The sequence below is a fragment of the Paroedura picta genome, chromosome 5 (genome assembly GCF_049243985.1).
Source record: "Paroedura picta isolate Pp20150507F chromosome 5, Ppicta_v3.0, whole genome shotgun sequence".
NCBI classification, from domain to species: Eukaryota; Metazoa; Chordata; class Lepidosauria; order Squamata; family Gekkonidae; genus Paroedura; species Paroedura picta.
Window position 1 is genome coordinate 130784287 of NC_135373.1, and position 19596 is coordinate 130803882.

Below are 19596 nucleotides of genomic sequence, written 5' to 3' on the forward strand. Positions count from 1 at the left end.
TCTGTACACTCCCAAACCCATACTTGACATCTCCCCGAAAAGCACTTTCCTGGGGGACAACTTGTTTGGAGGTCCATAAGTTTGGACCCCCCCCCCCCAAGTCCAATCTTCACCAGGCTTGGTGGGCAGGTAGAGGCAGGTCATCTAGAGATGCCCTGCGATTTTGGAGTTTCCAGGACCCCAGGAGGCCATCCCACCCTGTCCTTAACTTTCTGAACCGGTTTGGCAGAGTGGCTGGGTTTTTCTGGTTGGTGCCCGTCCTTACTTAGGATTGCTTTCTTAGTGCCCGAAATAGCAAATCCACACTGCCACCCAGCCAAACAAGTAAAGAATATACTTAAATAATATGCGGTGTGCTCCCTTTCAGTGGTAGTCCCCACTATGTCACCTGGGATGCCCTCAGTTCACTTAATAGGAAGACGGGCCCTGCAGGTAGCTTATTGGTGAGGAATGGCAAGAATCCAAAACAATCGACAGAGTGGTTGGTGGTTTTTTTTACAGGTATTACAACCGCCGCTGTTTGTGTGTATCCAGCGAGGGTCGCCGATGTTGTGAAAGCGCTCAGGGCCGCCAACTGTAACATCCCCGTCGCAGCAGGTAAGTTTGTCTCATTTCTTTGGACAGAGGGCTCCTAGGACAGTTCTATCCCGCCCTTCCTCCATGGTGATAAAGGTGGCCTGGGGGGCTCTCCGTTCCTCGTCTTCATCTTGCAGCTGTCCTGTAATGCGGGGGCGGTTCAGAGAAAGTGACAGCCTCAAAATCACCTTGGGGACTTCACGTCTGAGGGGGCAACTAGACGTGACCGGCGTCCCCGGGTTTGCCCTGAAGATGGCCGCCATTTTTAAAAGGGAGTTCCCAGCTGGGAATTCCTTTAAACTGTGCCAGGGGGAGCGACTTCGGCCTGGGAACACTGTATCTCAATCTACCCTGCAAGGCTGTTGTTTGGATGGCACCCCTCCCCCCAGCTAAGCTGCTTGCCCTGCCGCGACCCCTGTGAAAGGGTCATTCGACCCCCAAAGGGGTCCCAAGCCCCAAGGTTGAGAACCACTGGTCTACTGTATTGGTATTTTTCTGTCCATTTTAATGGAGTTTTAATGGGGGGTTTTAACCGAACATCTGTAACCCGCCACGAACCTGCTTGGGAGTGGCAGGTAACAAATGTAATCTTCATCATCATCATTATCATCACCACCGGCTCACCTCTGAAGGTCTTAACTGCCAAGGTGGGTAATATGGGAGTCCTTCTGGTTCCTCCACTGACTACGAGGGCCGTCACACCACTTCCACAGCTTGCTAGTATTTCTTTTATGGATTGCGGTTGTGCTTCTTCTCAGTGGCAACGGGGTTCCCGGCAGGGCAGACGGCCCTGAAGACGCGCTTGGAGGAGATCCGGATAGCTGTGGAAGATGGCGCCAAAGAGATTGACGTGGTCATTAACAGAACCCTGGTCCTGACAGGCCAGTGGGAAGGTGAGCGTGCAAATCCGCTTTGCGATTCGAGGAATGAATGTGGAATGCTCAACTCCAGAGAAGGTGTGTTTACATTGGCCGTCATTATAATCCCTTGGAACAACACCCGTGAAAGTAAAAACACTGGCAAAAACAACCCCAAAATATTCAAGCACTTGAGTAACCTGCATTCTCCCAAGAGTTACCAGCATGCAGTGCAGTGTCCTATACCACTTGGAGAAAGCTAGGGGGTTCAGAAAAACATCTACTTCTGCTTCATTGACTATGGCCTGGAGCAGGGGTAGTCAAACTGCGGCCCTCCAGATGTCCATGGACTACAATTCCCAGGAGCCTGGCGAATGCTGGCAAGGGCTCCTGGGAATTGTAGTCCATGGACATCTGGAGGGCCGCAGTTTGACTACTCCTGGCCTGGAGGATCATTGTCCATGGGGTCGCAATGAGTCGGACGCGACTTTGCAACTAACAACAACATACCACTTGGGAGCTACAATTTTTTGGGGGGCTGGTGAACTATGCTGTGACAAAGTAAAGGTGAAACAAGGCATTCAATACCAGAACCTTATTGCATAGTGGAATAAAAAAGAAAAGAACTTTTATATGCACCTTTGAATTTTTTTTGGTTGGTTTTGCTAGCTGTTTTTTCTTTCACTGATCTTGTTGAAACCATTTTCTGTGGTTGCCTATAATTATTTGCATATTATATTCCTTTGCCATTGAGGGACATTTGGCAGCCACACTCAGCTCAGCAAGAACCTGTGTGCCCTTTTGGAATGCTGACACGGGGGGGTGAGTGCAGCCACAAAATGGCTGCCCCAAGAGCTGGAGGCAACCACAAAATGGCTGCCCCAAGAAGCGGAGCCAGCTACAAAATGGCTACCCCAAGAGGCGGAGCCAGCCACAAAATGGCTACCACAAGAGGCGGAGCCAACCTCAAAATTTGATGTTATGCATGAATGTAATAGTAATTTTTCAACATTTCATGTAGAAGCTTTGTTTAATAAGATGCCTTCTAAAATGAACATATTGTTCCTGACATATACACAGAATCTAATGTTACTCAGTAAAGAGTCATGTGCTATAGGTGCAGTGGCTTCCAAAGAAACATTTTTAAAAAATGGCTCAGCCAATTAAATCTCCAGTGGCCAATCAGGAACCTCATATGGCCCTTTCTGTTTTCTAAAAATGCTTGGCCACGCAAGCCACAGTGCCCACCTACATTACGTTGGGGACCTCTGTTACAAACCAACAGGATTTCCAGGGAGCAGTAGCTTTCGGGAGTCGACATAACTTGGTATAACTTGGTATCTAACAACGGGAACTTTGAGTCTCGGAAACTCTTGTCAGCCTGTAAAGCAGTACGGGACCTGAATTTAGAAATGCAATCAAAGTTAACAAACATGTTTGTTGCACCTTGCCCCCCCCTCCCATTGCTTATGCGGTCAGCGATTACCTGCAAAAGAAAATAAGAAAAACTTGTCTCCCTAACTTGTTAGAGCCTGCTAAAGACCATGACAGGTTTTTACAGAGCTTTCTGCAAGAGAATGTTGTGTGTGGAGGGAGGGGGGGGGATAAAATCCCCCCTACATTTGTCTAAGTTAATGCAAAACAAGGAAGGGGGGAGAAACCGGACTACATGGGTGCCAACGTTCTAATTATTTCCAAACAGAAATGTTGAAAAGAACTCAAGGGGTTGCCGGTTGAGATGGTATCGTTAAAAAAATAAGTGGGGTTTTCGTGGGTTTTTCTTTTTCTTTTTCCTTTTGGTTCCCGACAACAAAATCGGTGTGTTTTCTAATTGGTTTCTGCAGAATCTCGGGGCAGGCTCAGTACCATTTAGGCTGCTGTTGCTTCTCTCCCTGGAATGCTATTAATTAGCAGGCTGGATAATACAGAAAACGATGGGCTTTCTTCCCCCCTATAATTGGTTTTCTCTTGATGAACCTCGAATGGCTTGCCTTTAAGTGCTGACAGTGCTCCAGTAACTAAGCTCCGCGTTAACCCCCTCCCCTCTCCCCCTGCCCAAATCCATGGGTACAATTAGTGCCTGTGCGTTGGTATGCAACTTTGCTGTAGCTGGAGAATCTGGTTCCAGCCGCCTGTCCGGCCAGAACAGCATCGGACTTTGCGGACTGATTCTCTGCCTTCCCGGCTCGCTGATAACTGCGGTTCGTGAAATCCAAGTGAACCCAGGAGAAACGTGCTCCCGGCCCTTGGCTTCCCCACTTTGCAGCACCTGAGAGCAAACCTTCATTGAAAACACCTATCGGCACGGCTCGCAAAAAGCCAGAAAGAGACGTTGCAACATTGCTGGGGTTGTCTGGGCCAATGGGAAGGGTCGCCAAATGCACTGTCTCTTCAGCTGTCTCTGAACAAGGGCCTGTGACGCTGGCCCCAATGGTGTGTTTTGTTGGATATTAAGGATTGGTAAAGTCTTTAATATCCTTAAAGTTAGCAGAGTGCCTTGATGAGGCAAGTAACGCAGCGGCTAGGAAGAGTGCGTGTGGAGTGAAAACAACAAACAAAGAAACACACGTTCACAAACGTGGTACTTAACTAATATAACTACTGTTTAATAAAGAACTTAATACTACATACTTAGAGGTAAAGATCAGGTCCCTATTCTATTCTAAATAGCTGGATGGAGAGAGATGCTTGAGGCACCTCCCTGCCATCCTGTTTCTTCATAGAGAGATGGAGGAGAAAGAGGATGGGGACTGTGGAAACAGGAAATTACCCTCTAGGGACAGGTCAGTGAGGTCAAAGGGGAGAGTGGTCAGTGTCCTATCTATCTCACTAACTCTATGGCAAGAGAGTCCCTGTTTACACCCCCACAAGTCAGGAGACATCGCACAGAGAGCTGTTTTCCAACACGTTTAGCGCTTTCAAGGGGGCTTCATGTACATCAGGGGTGACCAAACGGTGGCTTTCCAGATGTCCCTGGGCTACAATTCCCACGAGCCCCTGCTGCTGGCAGGGGCTCGTGGGCATTGTAGTCCACGGACATCTGGAGATCCACGGTCTGGCCATCCCGATGTACATGATCCTGTGACTCATTGAGCAAGTCACTCATGCCTATGTTAGCAGCTGTCGAGCCCACCCTGGCCTCCATGATGCCCATCACTCTAGAACAAGCTTCTCAATCAGGGTTTTGTGAAACCCTGGGGTTTCTGGATGACCCTGGAAGGGTTTCCTGTCTGGATGGCAATTAATTAATTTTTAAAATATTTTTAAAAGTTTGTTAAACATTTATCAGTGACATGACCGTATATGGTCATTTCGCCCCCCTCCTCCCAGAATGGCCAATGATGGGCCTGGAGGGGGTGGGAAGGGGAGGGGCCCTGGGTGGGCGTGTCCACAGCTCTGCTTCCCAGCCGTATTCTGCACAGTTGTGCCCCGTCTGGGGTTTCTCGAAGCCTGGAGAATGTTTCAGGGGTGTCTCAATGGTAAAAAGGTTGAGAAAGGCTGTTCTGGAACATGGCTTGATGTAGGTCTTTAGCGTCCACATGAAGCTTCCTTATCCTCAGTCAGACATTCACTCCATCAAACCTTTAAAAAAGACCTGGCTCAGCCAATTAAATCTCCAGTGGCCAATCAGAAATCTCATATGGCCCTTTCTATTTTCTAAAAATGCTTGGTGGGCGCCATGGTGCCCACCTACACTACTTTGGGGACCCCTGTTACCCAAGGCGGTAGCTCTCCAGGGTCTCAGGCAGAAGTCTTCTGCTTCACCTACTACCTGGGCCTTTTAACTAGAGATGCTACGGATTGAACCTGGGAACTTCTGCATGCAAAACTGGGGCTCTTTCCCTGAGCCATAGTCCCTCCCGGTTTGGCGGTGGGTGGGTTCGCCTTGGAAGGAGATTTGGGACTTTCCCGAGGACCTGACATCGCAGTAAGAAGCGTTCTTATAAACAGCTCCTTTAGGCTCCTGGAGACCATTTTGAAAGGGTAACCCAGTTCCTGGATGAAAGCGAGGAAGAGCTGGTTTTATTTATTATTTAGCAATTTATATCCCACCCCTCTTGCATATACTGTCTCAAGACGGTTTGCATGTAATAAAATGAAAGTCACAAATGGAACTGTTATCAGTATCAACTATGATTATTTATTTTTATTTATTTATTCAGGGATTCATATACCGCCCCTCTTGGCCAAATCGTCTCGGGGCGGTTTACACAGTCGGAAACACACTAAAACCAACAATATAAAATGTAAGAATCACTGCTGCATCAGGCAAAAATCTCTGTGGCCCCCCAGATCTTAGAATTCGGAGGAATCGGATGGGGAAAGGGGGAGCCAGAGGCAGGTAGGAATTACTGAGACAGATAGCCATTTTAGCCAATTTTGTATCCCGTGAGGTAGGTGGGGCTGAGAGAGCTCTGAGAGAGAGAGAGAGTGCTGTGAGAACAGCTCTAAGAAGACTGTGACTGGCCCCAGGTCCCCCAGCTGGCTGCATGTGGAGTAGTGGGGAATCAGATTAGAGGCCATCACCCTCAACCACGACACCAAGCTGGTTCTCTACATCAGGGGTAGTCAACCTGTGGTCCTCCAGATGTCCATGGACAACAATTCCCATGAGCCACTGCCAGTGTTTGCTGGCAGGGGCTCATGGAAATTGTAGTCCATGAACAGCTGGAGGACCACAGGTTGACTACCCCTGCTCTACATCACAGCACCATTACACCACTCTTAACCACTACACCAAGGCTAACTGTGGCCTTGGACTCAAACTACACAGTGCAACTTTCAATTGGTTCTGTTTAGTTCACAGTCCCTGCAATCACAGATCAAATTGTAGGGAACGGCAAATCAGGCCTGTAATACTCCCCGAGGCTGTTTGGCTCCAGGAAACAGCCTGCGGAGGAGACACAAAAGCCCTTTCTCCCTTCAAGCTGCAGACCAGCATAGAATTAGCCCCCTGCGTCTGTTCAGAAGAGAGCCCCACACGGCTGCCACAGGGTCACAGGTCTCACTTCCTCAAATCCATGCTGTTTTTAAATTGTCATGTTTACAGTTTTTAATCAGTTACCCACCCTGGGTCCCAGCAACCTTATAATTGTTTTTAGTCAAAGGTAGCTTGAGCCTCCCGGGGAGACAATTGCAAAGCCTTGGTGCTTCCACCAAGAAGGCCCCGTCACGTGTGCCTGCCCTCCAAACCTCAGGAGACAGCAGGAGCTGAATCAGGGCCTCTCCCACTAATGGCACCCAAGGATTATTTGGAGTCAAACCAGTTTTTAGTGCAGCAGAACAAAAACCAGAACGGGCGAGACGACAAAGGCTCCATCACGCTAGCCCGCCGTCTCTCCCTCCCGTGTACCTGCGATTAGAAAGGTGAATTCACCCCAAACGCAATTTGCCGCATCGCTCGGCATTATCAGGCCGGGAATGTGGGTTTTTAAAAAGGAAATTTGCCCTTGATTTCTCTGTCTTTCTTTCCCCTCTCTTTCTAACGCTTTTTTGAAACGCCGGTGGCAGCGTTGAGGGTCGCGCCTGATGGGAAACGGCCGGACTTTCTGAACAGTGTTTCAGCACTTAATTTGTTTCAAAAAAATTGCTGGAAATGTTAAGTACTCCGGTGTACGTCCAATTATGCCAAGCCTTAAGTTAAATCTGCTGCTACCTATTGTTAAATATCTTGGTGCCACTTGAACTATAATTGACTAAGCCTGGTCTTCAACAATTATTTTAAGTGCTCTCTAATGGATTGGAGTATGAAAGCAAAGTGCATTGTGCAGCTCCCTTTTCTCCCCCCCCGGTTCCGAGTGGGGTCCTTGCACCAGGTTTACTGAACTCATTTCTGATGGAGGATGCGTTGACTCTTGAAAGTTTATACCCCCAAAACTCTTCTTGGTCTCTAAGGGCCTGCTGGCCTTGAATCTAGCTATGCTGGAAATGTGACGCCAATGATTTGGCCTTGCTGGTTCCTTCACTGTTAATGGCTTGCCCCAAACCCACAACAGCGGTCAGGAGGCAAATCGGACCTCAGAGTTTCAGACCAAAGCCCCCCTCCCCTGTTTGCCTCTGCCACCTGGTAGTCTGAGGAATGCTGCTTCTGAACATGGGGGATCTATTTTACCCGTGTGCCTGGGCACAGACCCTCCTCCTCCTCCTCCCGCATATCCATTTTTCCTTCCTCCCTGATAGCGAGACATTTTCGTTCAGATCTTCGGCATTCGAGCAAATAGTATAGCATAGGCTACCGCAGGGGCCCCCAACACAATGCCCGTGGGCATCATGCCCCTTTCCTGGTGTCCCTCAAGTGTTTTTCGAAAGTGGGGCCAGGTGGGTCTTTTCCCCAGCAAGACTTTTGATTCATTGTGCAGATTGTATAAGAACTAATTATCGAATGATGTGTAATATTTATATTAATAATAACTAGAGGCCAAGCCTGTTGCATTCAGGAATACAATGGATGCTAGATTAGGCGGGTGGAGTGGAAGAACTCTGTGGACAGCCTCCTCCTCCACCCAGGACTTGGAAATGCTGCAGGCAGAACTCACTAGCAGGGGCAGCTCTCATGTGGCACGGATCTGCAGCCTCCAAGCCTCAGAGAGAAATGGAAGGAGGAGGGGGTGATCAGGGGAGGGGGATGGAAGGCAGTTGGCTGACTGCTGGACAGATAGGCAAGCCGGTTGGAGGAGAAGGCACTCAGGGGCGGGACAGCTGCCCTGAGTGGGTGTTAAGCTCTGAGTGGCACTTAAGCCATGAGACACACTCCTCCTCCAAGGCCTTACCAGATATATATTATGTGGAACAGATGAGCAGGTGGTGTTAATGTAAATTATCATCTTAAAATTCTAAACTTTAATGTATTTATGACTTGATATTTTCCGCCCTAAGCCTTATGGGAAAGGCAGGGTAGAAAAATAAAGTTTATTACTGTTATTATTGTTGTTGGTAAAATGTTCTTAGGGAAGAGGGGCCACCATGGCACAAGGATCTTCACTGTGTGATCCAAGGCGAACTGTGGCAGCCATTTTGTGAATGTCTCTGCCTCCTTCAGCATCCATTTTGTCACAGAATCACAGAAGTCCCTATGGGCTCACAAAGGTTGGGGACCTCGGATCTGTTGGGAAGGAAGGCATGTTTTTGTTGCTCTAGTGCAGGGGTAGTCAAACTGCGGCCCTCCAGATGTCCATGGACTACAATTCCCAGGAGCCCTTGCCAGCATTCGCTACAATTCCCAGGAGCCCTTGCCAGCATTCGCCAGCGAATGCTGGCAAGGGCTCCTGGGAATTGTAGTCCATGGACATCTGGAGGGCTGCAGTTTGACTACCCCTGCTCTAGTGAGTGACTTAGGAGCTGCTGATCCAACAAAGGGCGTTTGAACAAACATGCAGGTCGAGGCTTCAACTATGCCAGTTTGGTGTAGTGGTGTAGAGAGCCAGTTTGGTGTAGTGGTTAGGAGTGTGGACTTCTAATCTGGCATGCCAGGTTCGATTTTGTGCTCCCCCACATGCAGCCAGCTGGGTGACCTTGGGCTCGCCACGGCACTGATAAAACTGTTCTGACCGGGCAGTGATATCAGCGCTCTCTCAGCCTCACCCACCCCACAGGGTGTCTATTGTGGGGAGAGGAAAGGGAAGGCGACTGTAAGCCGCTTTGAGCCTCCTTCGGGTAGGGGAAAGCGGCATATAAGAACCAACTCTTCTTCTTCTATGCAAAAACTCTGCAAGCTTTAAGCAGAGGGCGTCATCTGAGAGAACAAAGAGGGAGAGCTGTAACATATCCCACAAAATCGTAAAATGCAGCTTTCTCACGTGACGTGGCCTTTCTCCCGTGACGGGAGGGGGCGACTCCCGTCTTTCGATCTACAAGTAATAAAATGTATAACGTTGTTTTTCCACGCATAGTCTCCCAATCCATACGAGTCCCAAGTCTTCTCCAGTAACTAGTTTTTCACCGAGCCGAATTAAGCGGCAGTTGACGCCATTCAGCAGCGAGTCCTCTGAATATTAATGTCTTCGGATCCTTTTGAAAGGTGAGGGGGCAGGAAGGCAGATGGCTGTCTGACACTCTTGAGGGGGCGAATACCGCACTGGAGGGGGGTTTGTGGTAGGCGGGGTCCGCCTGCCTGCTAGCTGACGATAGGAAGGCACGGATCCTCAAACAACGTCCGAGTGATGATTAGTTATCTCATAGAAACCCTTTCCCCTATCCAAAAACATTTTATTTATTGGTTTCCTTACCCACCCCGCTGGGCCGGCAAAGCCTCTATTAGCATACAATTCTGAGATGGCTCGAAAGATGAAAATCATATCTTAGCAAGGCACATCATCTGTTCTGAAACAACGCATGACACCTGGAAAATATTTCGCTTTTAACCAAGTTTAATTTTGTGTATTTTATTATAAACAGTTTTTAGCGACCTTTGTTTATTTATTACGTTGGTATGCCGCCCTCCCCTGAGGCTCCGGGCGGTTCCCGTGGAATGTAAAGTAACTGTGCATCAAACTCACTTTTACAGATTGAACAGAAACAAATAACAACAACGGTAATGATAATAGTAGCAGTGGTATAACCAGCCTGTTGTTGTTAGGTGCGAAGTCGTGTCCGACCCATCGCAACCCCATGGACAATGATCCTCCAGGCCTTCCTGACCCTCTGCCATTCCCCGGAGTCCATTTAAGTTTGCACCGACTGCTTCAGGGACTCCATCCAGCCACCTCATTCTCTGTCGTCCCCTTCTTCTTTTGCCCTCAATCGCTCCCAGCATTAGGCTCTTCTCCAGGGAGTCCTTCCTTCTCTTGAGGTGGCCAAAGGATTTGAGTTTCATCTTCAGGATCTGGCCTTCTAAAGAGCAATCAGGGCTGATCTCCTCTAGGACTGATCTCCTCTAACAGGTTGGCAGGATGATAATCAAATAGGACCGTGGTTGTCCAAGTCAGGTGCATGGATTCCCAGGAGGGAGGTTCAGGGGGTCCAGGTGTTGTTGGTTCCAGTTGAGTTCAATCAAAAGCCTGGCAGATGAGCTCCCTTTTGCAAGCCCTGCAGAACTGCTTTAAAATCACAAGATGTCATAGTCCCATTGTATACGGCACTGGTCAGACCACACCTGGAGTACTGTGTGCAGTTCTGGAGGCCTCACTTCAAGAAGGACGTCGATAAAATTGAAAGGGTACAGAGGAGAGTGATGAAGATGATCTGGGGCCAAGGGACCAAGCCCTATGAAGACAGGTTGAGGGACTTGGGAATGTTCAGCCTGGAGAAAAGGAGGCTGAGAGGGGACATGAGAGCCCTCTTTAAGTATTTGAAAGGTTGTCACTTGGAGGAGGGCAGGATGCTGTTTCCGTTGGCTGCAGAGGAGAGGACACGCAGTAATGGGTTTAAACTTCAAGTACAACGATATAGGCTAGATATCAGGAAAAAAAATTTTCACAGTCAGAGTAGTGGAATAGGCTGCCTAAGGAGGTGGTGAGCTCCCCCTCACTGGCAGTCTTCAAGCAAAGGTTGGATACACACTTTTCTTGGATGCTTTAGGATGCTTAGGGCTAATCCTGCGTTGAGCAGGGGGTTGGACTAGATGGCCTGTATGGCCCCTTCCAACTCTATGATTCTATGATTCTAATTCTGTTAGAGCCCATCCAAATACTAACCATGGCCAACCTTGCTTAGCTTCCAAGATCTGACGAGACCGGCTAGCCTGAGCCATCCAGGCCAGGGCAAACAACACTGAGCTAGAGATGGATATTTAACCTTCCTTCTTTTCTTTCCAAATTGCCTCCCTTCCAGTTCTCTACGAGGAAATCCGTCAGTTCCGTCAGGCCTGTGGCGAAGCTCACATGAAGACCATCTTGGGGACCGGAGAGCTGGGATCGCTTGCTAATGTCTATAAGGCCAGTCTGGTAGCCATGATGGCAGGTAATATTGAAGGGAACACAGTGCTGAAAGTTGCACAAACAGAAGAATGGTCAGACTCTTGTTGTTTTAACTGGAAAACCACAGGAATGGAGTATGTTCCTTTTGCCCAATATGTTCTAGCTTGGTGTAGTGGTCAAGCGTGACGGCTTCTAATCTGGAGAGCCAGGTTTGATTCCCTGTTCTTCCACCTTGGGCTAGTCACAGTCCTGTTAGAGCTGTTCTCGCAGAGCAGTCCTGTCAGAGCTCTCTCAACTTCAGCTGCCCCACAGGGTGTCTGTTGTAGGGAAAGGGAGGGGAGGGGATTGTGAGCTGCTTTGAGACTCCTTTGGGTAGTGAAAAGCAGGATAGAAAAATGAACTCTTCTTCCTTTTGCATTGTGGATTCTTTTGTTTAGGTAATTTCTACAGCTATCATTTGTTTTTTCTTCTCAAATTTAGGAAGCATAATTTGGTAACTTAGGGAAATTATTGTACACATTTCCAGCCAGTTTGCCTAGGGGCCGTGGTCTGGATTTTACCCTTGGCACCTACATGGGGGAATTATCGGTAAGGAGGTGCCACGGAACGGGAAAAAGTGTGTCCTATTTTATGCATCCTTTCACCTCCTGTGTATGCAGATAATGGGTGTTTCTGTTGTTCCTACATCTTATGTTTGGGAGGTGCCTTGGCTCAGTGTTGGAGCATCTGCTTGGCATGCCGAAGGTCCCAGGTTCAATTCCTGGTTTCCCCAGTTTAAAAAGTTGTGAGAATCGGATTGTCACGTAAGATGTATATAAAAACATCAAAGATTAAAACCTCTTTAAAAAAAATGTTTTTTAAAAATTCAATTTTTAATGTCAGTTTTTAAAATATCAAGTTATAGATCTCAGCGAGACAATCTAAAACTTGGCACTAAACTTTAGACACCAAGAGCATTAGAGCAAGAGATGACCCTTTATTTAATCCAAACGGGGATTACCGAACCACTTCAAAGCATTTTTAATTGTTTGCGCACCATTGTTTTAAAATTCCATCCTTTGCCGCTTTTTAAAATTCCTAGTGCAGTTCCACGTCAGTGCAGCAGGTGGCTCTGCAGTTAGCAGTATGTTTTCTCCTTGCCCCCTATGGTTTTCTCTATGCCATTTCGATAAATATATTTTAAAAAAATACGTAAAAGCTTTCATTGATCTGATGCTGTGTTAGGGCCTGACTGTGTGTATTTGAATAGAATACACTATTGCTCCGAAATACATTGGTCTGCATCTTGCATTCCTAGGGTAGAACCATCTGTGGCCATTATTGGGTTGGCATCTCTTGGGAGGCACCCCCCCCCCCCCAGTAACTCCTTTCTCACTTAGTTTAATTCTGTGCAAAGAGAACTGATACTGAATCCACAGCGGAAGAGGCCCTGTAGCGCTTTGCACAACAAAATGTTTCATGTGTTAAAGCTCACCTTCTCCTATACAATTGAGAATGGAAGATCCATCAGACTTTCTATACAGATTAGAATGTGAAAGGGAAGGTATGCTTTAGAAGAAGAGCAGGTTTTTTTTAATATCCTGCTTTTCACTACCCGAAGGAGTCCCAAAGTGGCTTTATAAACACCTTTCCCTTCGCCTCCCTGCAGCAGACATGCTGACCGTTTCCACCCTAGCATTTTTGTTTGATTTGCCTTCTTAATGTGCTGCCTTTTTCATCCATTTCCGCATTAAAATCTACCTTTCCAGACATAGACCTGAACTGCCCTCTCACTTACCCTGCAGGAAGGAAATTCTTGGTTACAGTGAGTTCATCTTTCAAGGTGGAATTTAATTAATGGCTGCCAAAAAGGGGAAATGCTTGTATTTGGGATTTTTCCCCACGGCTGCCATTTTGAGTCTTTTGTGCCTGCCCCCTTCCTTGTTGCCAACCTCCCTCCCCACTCCCTCTGTCTGGAAAAAATCTAACTTTCTTTTTTAAAGGTGTGATTGCATTACAACGTTGTTTCCAACTGTAAAAAATAATGCTGACACTGCAATAGCATTGTAACACAATAACCTGCTTTAAAAAAAAATCAAATACTGGGGAGAAGGAAAGAGGCGATCAAGGACACAGAATGGTGGAATTAGATGCAAGCAATGCACCATTTGCAAAACAAACATTTTTGGAAAAGGAGAAGGGAGCAAAGCATCACTTATGAGATCAGAATCCTGTGTCCTTGTTCACCCCTGGAGGGAGGGGGAGGGGATGTCCACTGTCCTGAACTACTTAGTGAATTCCAGTTCAGCAGCCTCACATTGTAATCACCCTTTGAAGCTTCTGCCTGGAACTGTCACTGGTAGGTCAACTGTGGAAGGTCTTGGAAGATTATCTGTTCACAGAACAAGTGGGTAAGATACCTTAACCCCTGATAGCAACATGAAAATTGGCATTGGGGTGGTGGTAGATTAAACCCATCTAAAAAGTATGGGGAAGAAACAGGAACTGAGCTTTGGGCTGATCCTGTGTTGAGCAGGGGGTTGGACTAGATGGCCTGTGAGGCCCCTTCCAACTCTATGATTCTATGATCTCCTTTAAAAATTTAGATAGGCCTGTGAAGAGCTAGCTGTATGCATTCTGCTTTTAATTTGACAAAGCCACCATCGTGTTGTGGTTAGAGTGATGGATTAGGACCCAGAGACCTGGGGTGGAAGCTTACTGGAAGGCCTTGTGCCAGTTTCTGTTTCAGCCTAACCCACCCCCCAAGGTTGTTGTGTGGGTCAAGACCTGAGCAAGGCTATTAATAATGAGACATTTTGGAGGTTGTTCATTCCCAGGGTTCCCATAAGTTGCAAGCAGCTTGGTGGCACTGAACCCATACATGGAAATGACACTGATGTGAAATTGACGCCAGTATGGAATATGGAAGAAGAAGAGTTAGTTCTTATATGCCGCTTTTCTCTACCCGAAGGAGTCCCAAAGCAGCTTACAGTCGCCTTCCCTTTCCTCTCCCCGCAACAGACACCCTGTGAGGTGGGTGAGGCTGAGAGAGCCCTGATATTCCTGCTCAGTCAAAACAGTTTTATCAGTGCTGTGGCAAGCCCCAGGTCACCCAGCTGGCTGCATGTGGAGGAGGAGCGGGGAATCGAACCTGGCTCCCCAGATTAGAAGTCCGCACTCCTAACCCCTCCACCAAGCTGGAGGCGGAAGGTTTGTCGGGGCGGGTAATCAGTGAAGCGTGAGAGGTTTTAGATCACCGCTTCGGGGCTAGGAGAAGCGCCACTTGTGTCAGTGGTTGAGCCGCTGTGGCTTTCGAGTTTATGTTAATTTGCTGGTGAATAATTTAAAGGGCCCTGTTTATTTTTTAATAGAAGGGAAAGATATAAATTGACCGAGTGTGGGTAATGTTACTTACAGCTGCCATTGAACAGATGCTGGGACGGTTGTTTTTTTTTTAATGGATATTTTAGTCTGCAATAATTTACAGGAGTAAAAAAAAGAAACTCGCTTCTGTTTCCCCTCCCCTGCCCGGTTTTCATTCCCATTCCCACCCAGTTCTTTTCAAATGGATTCTCTGCCAAAGGTTTCCACTAAGGCCTCTGCCCACTTTCCCGCTCCCTGATGCACAAATATAGGAGTATTCCTTATAAATATTTAATCTACTGTGTGTTAAGTTTTGGAGGGGGGCAGAGTTTGGGTGTTAATGATTGTGATGGACTATTTTAATAAAGCCGCTAAAATAAGTTTCATTTGTTCTTCGGAATTGCGATCGTCCAGAACAAGTTAGCTGGATTATTTTTTATTTGGAGAAGGCGGTGGGGAGAAGTAGAAGCAAGAGCTGTGTTTTGAAGCAGTGGAAGTCTTGATCACGTTCCTTATTGGAATGAGGAGTGCGAAAGAAAGGGGAAAGGGGTGCGATGGCACAGAGGATAGCTACCGGTCTAGGCCAACATCCTCAGTTTGTTTGCAGGTTTCCCCGTGCAGTGCAGTTCTGAAATCTGGTTGTTTTTCGTTACCTGATTCAGCTCTCTTTAGGGTTGCCAGGTCTGTAGGACCAGCTGTTGAGGGCTTACCGGAAGGAAAGAATCAGGAAGTAAACCCGACATCCCCGTGTCACCCAGAACTGACACGCAGCCCATCAGGGGGCAACACTCTGGTTTGTGGGCAAAAGCTCTATGGTAGAATTAGCTTCTTACCATAGAGTTTTGCCCCCAAACCAGAGTATCTTGCAGGGGGTTGGACTAGATGGCCTGTATGGCCCCTTCCAACTCTATGATTCTATGATTCTATCTTCGGGAAGAGAAAAGCGGCATATAAGAACCAACTCTTTTTCTTCTTCGATGCTTCAGCCTACCAGATTAAAATGGAAATCAAGTTTATATTTGTCTCAGTCTGTCCCTTCTTTCTTCCCCTTTTCTCTGTCGTTTCTCTCCCACTGCAGAAAGGTCTCTTAGAAGAGTTTTGGGGCAGGGACCTCTCTGTGTTGTGTGTGCATGTGGAAAACATTGTGCATACTGATGATGCTATAGAATTTATTTTTAAAATACAGGTTTATCAGTTACGATCTCTTGTTGTTGATCTCTTGTTGCAAGCCAAGAATGGTTGGTTTGGGCTTTGGAAGTTCTTGCCCATGGTGCACCCAGAGACATAAAGCCTGCCCGTTTTGAAGCAAAAAATAACTTCTGCCTTTCTTTGAGGCATGTTCTTTTATTGGAGCAAAAGTGCTTTTTATCAGAAACTATTGAAAAATACATTCCAGTTGACATTGAAGTGTGATGATCTTGGTTTGTGTTTTATATCTGGGCTTTAAAAAAAAAAATTGTGTTTAAAATTCACGGCACTTCCAAATCCTGATAAAAAAGAGCCTAATTTCCCAGCTTGCTTTGTTCAGCATAATATATTTTCTCAGTCTATTTGAAGCAGTTCATCCCCCCCCCTCCTTCCCCAATTCAGCAACTTTCCTCCAAGTTTGGTTAGACAATAGACTTTTTATTAATAAACTCGGTTAGCAAACTTGGTTAGCCTCTTGCTGCTCAGGTTGGAAAGCATCCAAGTTAAGCTGAGTTGCTGGAACATGACTTGCAATGACAAGAGGCAGCAAAAGAACTGGGACAGCCGCTGATGGTGCCACGTTGGCACTGTGCAAGGGGGGGCATCCCGCAACTGAGTGGGCGACCTCTGGGGGTCTCATGCAAACTGCTCTGAGCTTCCCAAAAGGAAGAGTAAAGTGGTGGTGAACCCAAGGCAGATAGCAGCACAGGATAAAGTAGCTGGAAACCCAGAAGAAATACATCCAGAAAATAAGAGGCCCATGCAAACAACACCAGTTGGTACTATCAAAGTTCCTTCTTCACAAAGACGCAGGTGTATTTAAATAAATCTGTTGTTGGTTCTGTTATTGCTTCAGGTGTTGGCGCCACACCATGTTGTTTCCCTTGTTTTGGAAATCGGAGTCAAAATAGTCACATGTGTCCTGAGATACTACTACTACTACTACTACTACTACTACTACTACTACTAGTAGTAGTAGTAGTAGTAGTAGTAAGAGGAGGAGGAGTTGGTTCTTATATGCTGCTTTTCTGTACCCGAAGGAGGCTCAAAGCGGCTTACAGTCACCTTCCCTTTCCTCTCCCCACAACAGACACCCTGTGAGGTGGGTGAGGCTGAGAGAGCCCTGATATCACTGGTCGGTCAGAACAGCTTTATCAGTGCCGTGGCGAGCCCAAGGTCACCCAGCTGGCTGCATATGGGGGAGTGCAGAATCGAACCCAGCATGACGGGGGTCCCTCGGTTTTACAGCTCACCTCCAGGTGACTGAGATAGTTCCCCTGGGGAAAAGGGCTGTTTTGGAGGAGGGATTTTCCACTGTGGCCCTTCCATGCCCCAAATCCCGCCCACTTCTGGCTCTACCCCCAAAGTATCCAGATATTTCCCAACACTCAAGATAGGCCATTTTCAAATTGCCTTTGTATTTTGTTTGAGTAACTGGTTGCTAATGGATCTTTTCTGTCACATTTGCCTGTTCATGCAAAACCACCTGCATGGAGTTAGCAAAGCGTGGTTGAGCCGCTTTTGAGAAAACATTATTCTTCTGTTTTCACCCCTTTGTGCGTCCGAATCGCCGTTGTGTGCTGTATGAAATGTCTGCACTGCTTCCTAGAATGTCCTTCGCCTTTATTTTGCCGCACGATCTTCCTCAGTTTTTTTTAACCGTTCAAGTTGAGCGCTATAACACTATACCAATATAGCATCTCACTGCTATAGCAGCACCACTGAGATGCCAGCTTGGTGTAATGGCTAAGTGTGGCAGCCTGTAATCTGGAGATCTGAGCTGAGTTTATTGGATTTTTAAACTGTTCTCCTAGCAAGCTGGCACAAGGCAATGTGCAAAAACTAAAAAATAAACGACAATTACCACAGATAAAGTTCAATTTAAGATTAATTTAAATAGACAGTGACAGGTTAAAACAAGTTAGACATTGATGATACTGCTATAAAATGTCTGTGGTGGATGTTGAATTCTCTCAGAAATTCAGGATGATTTGGGACTGGACCAAAATGTAAATAGATGTGAAAAGATGAGTGATTAGCGACTTCTCCCTTGCAGCCAGCTGGGTGACCTTGGTCCAGTCCCAGTTCTTTTCATAGTTCTCTCAACCTCACCTACCTCACAAGGTGTCGGTTGTGGGGAGAGGAAAGGGAAGGCGATTGTAAGCCGCTTTGAGACTCCTTTGGGTAGAGACTCCTTCGGGATTCAGTGATATCAGGGCTCTCTCAGCCTCACCTTCCTCACAGGGTATCTGTTGTGGGGAGAGGAAGGGAAGGTGAATGTAAGCCGCTTTGAGCCTCCTTCGGGTAGGGAAAAGCAGCATATAAGAACCAGCTCTTCTTCTTCAGTAATCTCAGGGCTCTCTCAGCCTCACCTCCCTCACAGGGTATCTGTTGTGGGCAGAGGAAAGGGAATGTGACTGTAAGCCGCTCTGAGACTCCTTTGGGCAGAGAAAAGCAGGATCCAAAAAAACCCAGCTCTGTAGTACTCAACTTAAATAATTTTTTAGAAACCTCTGCATGGGACAAGGGGAAGCGACGCTGTTTAAAATGACCATAACCTTTGAGAGACGGCTCATTAAAGAAAGGGTGTTTGCTGTATGAAACTCCCATCCCTGTACCGCTATACTCAAAATCAGGCCGGCAGGCAAGAACATCCGGTTTAGAACAGTAACATGAAAATCATTGTAGTCATGCGTAAGCGGTTTTCCGTACAGCTCCAGCATTGTACGAATGAGATTGTCGTTAGTCTTGGGCCTGGAAGAATAGAGATGAGTTCTTACAGTCTTTCGCTCAAGGGCTTGTGGTGCGGGTGGGGGTGGGGACTACGCGGCTCTTGATTAACACTATCTTTGGGCAATCCAATCTGGACTTCCACGAGCGCGTTTGGAAGACTTTCGATGAAAATTGGCGATACCCGATGAGCTTTTGCATCAGCCCGGTCGTTCTGCATCCTTTTAAATTGCAGACGGTGTCCTTACTCTTTATTAAGACTACCGCAGTCTGGGGTTATCGGGAGATAATCACGTCCCCAGGGTGTTGACGGCACTTCGAAACGCAAAGATTGTGATTACTCCCTTGATTGCCGTGCGGCTTATTATTCTTTACTGCTTAATAATGGGGCCATAATATTGTTCTTCGCTATAGCTGGCTGAATGCCGCTCTCCGGTTTTAATCATGTAAATAGCCACGTTTACAAACGCAAGAGGTTTTTGCCCATCTTGGAGCTGAAGGGCGTAAGAGGATGAAATCCTCGTGGCCTCCATGCTTGTGGCTGGATCGGTGCCAGTTAGGGTTGTTACTTCCGGTTCAAGGTGGTTGTTCTAGGAACGGCCTCTCTCTGGTTTCGCTACGGAAACCGGCCAAATGCTTCGTCTGTCTTTACCCACGTTTATTTATGTTTGTACTTTTATTCTGCTCTTTCTCAAAAAGAGGGGTGGTTGGGTCAACATGACCATGTACGTTCATATCTTCCGATGAATGTTTAATATATTTAAAACATATATTAAAAATTAATTGGCTCCCATCGATTCGGGAAGCCCTTCCAGGGCCATCAAGAAACTCCAGGGTTTCACAAAACCATGTTTGAGAAAGCCTACAGGAAGGGAAGAGGGAGTTTCCACTTAATGTAACGCTCACTGAGGGGTATAGCCTGGTGCCTACAGGCAGAGTAGTTGGCGGCTTGATGTTACTGTAGGCCTAAACCAGGGGTAGGCAAACTGTGGCCCTCCAGATATCCATGGACAACAATTCCCGTGGGCCCCTGCCAGCATTAGGTTCTT

At 47.1% G+C, this 19596-nt stretch overlaps 1 protein-coding gene across 1 annotated transcript in view; it reads left to right on the forward strand.

Moving 5' to 3' along the window:
• Positions 1 to 19596, forward strand: part of DERA (deoxyribose-phosphate aldolase) — a 42641-nt gene that overhangs the window by 12733 nt on the left and 10312 nt on the right. The window contains exons 4-6 of the mRNA XM_077340717.1: positions 502 to 597; positions 1335 to 1469; positions 11202 to 11330. Of these exons, the coding sequence (XP_077196832.1) occupies positions 502 to 597; positions 1335 to 1469; positions 11202 to 11330 (360 nt within the window). The remainder of the gene's footprint in view (positions 1 to 501; positions 598 to 1334; positions 1470 to 11201; positions 11331 to 19596) is intronic.